The sequence below is a fragment of the Bison bison genome, unplaced genomic scaffold (assembly GCF_000754665.1).
Source record: "Bison bison bison isolate TAMUID 2011002044 unplaced genomic scaffold, Bison_UMD1.0 scf7180017864181, whole genome shotgun sequence".
Classification (NCBI taxonomy): domain Eukaryota; kingdom Metazoa; phylum Chordata; class Mammalia; order Artiodactyla; family Bovidae; genus Bison; species Bison bison.
In genome coordinates this window covers 3955531-3956657 of record NW_011494753.1, presented here as the reverse complement: position 1 = coordinate 3956657, position 1127 = coordinate 3955531, and the positions used below count along the sequence as shown (strand labels likewise).

The window sequence follows — 1127 nt, the reverse complement described above, 5'->3', positions numbered from 1 at the left end:
ATGACCAGCGCAGGTGAGCGTCTCAGGGAGCCAGCGCCAAGACTCCACTTACGTAGTTCGGGGCCAGGTCTGGGTGGTTTCTCTCTATGCCGTCATCCAGGATGGTGACCACCACGTTCTTTCCCGTGTAGCCCCGCTTCCATGCTGCCTGGACGTTCATTTCTGACCGGCAGCGGCTGGTCTTGTCACCACAGTGCTGCAGGCACACGAGACACAAAGCCCCCAGCACAGACACGCCTGACACAGACCTGCCAGCCCAACAGAGGTGCTGTGGTGCTAGTGGGAGGACAGGGTAGGACCTCCATTCCTCCTCCTGGTCCTAGCAAGAGTCATCGAGGAGGGCTGCATCGCTCTCCTGCCCTGACCTGGCCACGTGTACACGGAAGGCCCTCCTGCCCCAGCCAGGCCATGTCCCCACGGCTCTCCCTGGTGTTCCCGCCCTTCAGGGGCTCCATCCATGGCTCAAGGTGCCGCCCACCCTCCCCTGCTCCGGGGGCCCTTCACCCTGACCCTCACATAATGAAAGATTCACAAGACAGCATGTGCCTGACAGCACTGAAATAGGGGTTCTACATGCAAAAGAAGTCCGTCTGTCTGGAGCTGACCCATCTCAGAAACACAGGGCGGGGACAGAGGCCCATGGCCTACTTACCATGTACCACATGTTGGACCAGATGGGATCGTTGAAATAAAGTGCCTGCGGGTCGTTTCGCACCTGTCTCTTCACCCGCCGTTTAACTTCCTGTTGCTGGATCCATTTCACCTAGCAGGGGAGAAATGCAGTTACTCTCTGTTTCAGCAGCCATGTCCTGGTTCCACAAGGCCGCTTTGCAGGTGTTCCAGGCATCCTTCTCCATGAACATCTAGGTCTATGAGATGCCTCAGATGGTTAATTCCAAGGAGACATTTTCACTTCAGAGCAAACATATTTGAAAGATGAAAACCAGTCTACATGGAAGGGAAGAGGACCGCTCTTATGCAACAGTAGGAAAATCATCCTGCTAAAGGAGACCTTGTGAAATGGCCAGTATTCTGGTGACCCTTGTCCCTAGTTAAAAGGAAATACACGTCAGGAATGGAGAGTGCAGAGGCATAAAAGGTGTCAAATGGTTTATCGGGAGGACATG

General features: G+C 54.7%; 1 protein-coding gene across 1 annotated transcript in view; it reads right to left on the bottom strand.

The window, feature by feature from the left end:
- Positions 1-1127, bottom strand: part of PCSK6 (proprotein convertase subtilisin/kexin type 6) — a 179333-nt gene that overhangs the window by 105800 nt on the left and 72406 nt on the right. Inside the window, exons 5-6 of the mRNA XM_010843399.1 lie at positions 653-763; positions 53-196 (exon numbers count right to left, since the gene is read on the bottom strand). Of these exons, the coding sequence (XP_010841701.1) occupies positions 53-196; positions 653-763 (255 nt within the window). The remainder of the gene's footprint in view (positions 1-52; positions 197-652; positions 764-1127) is intronic.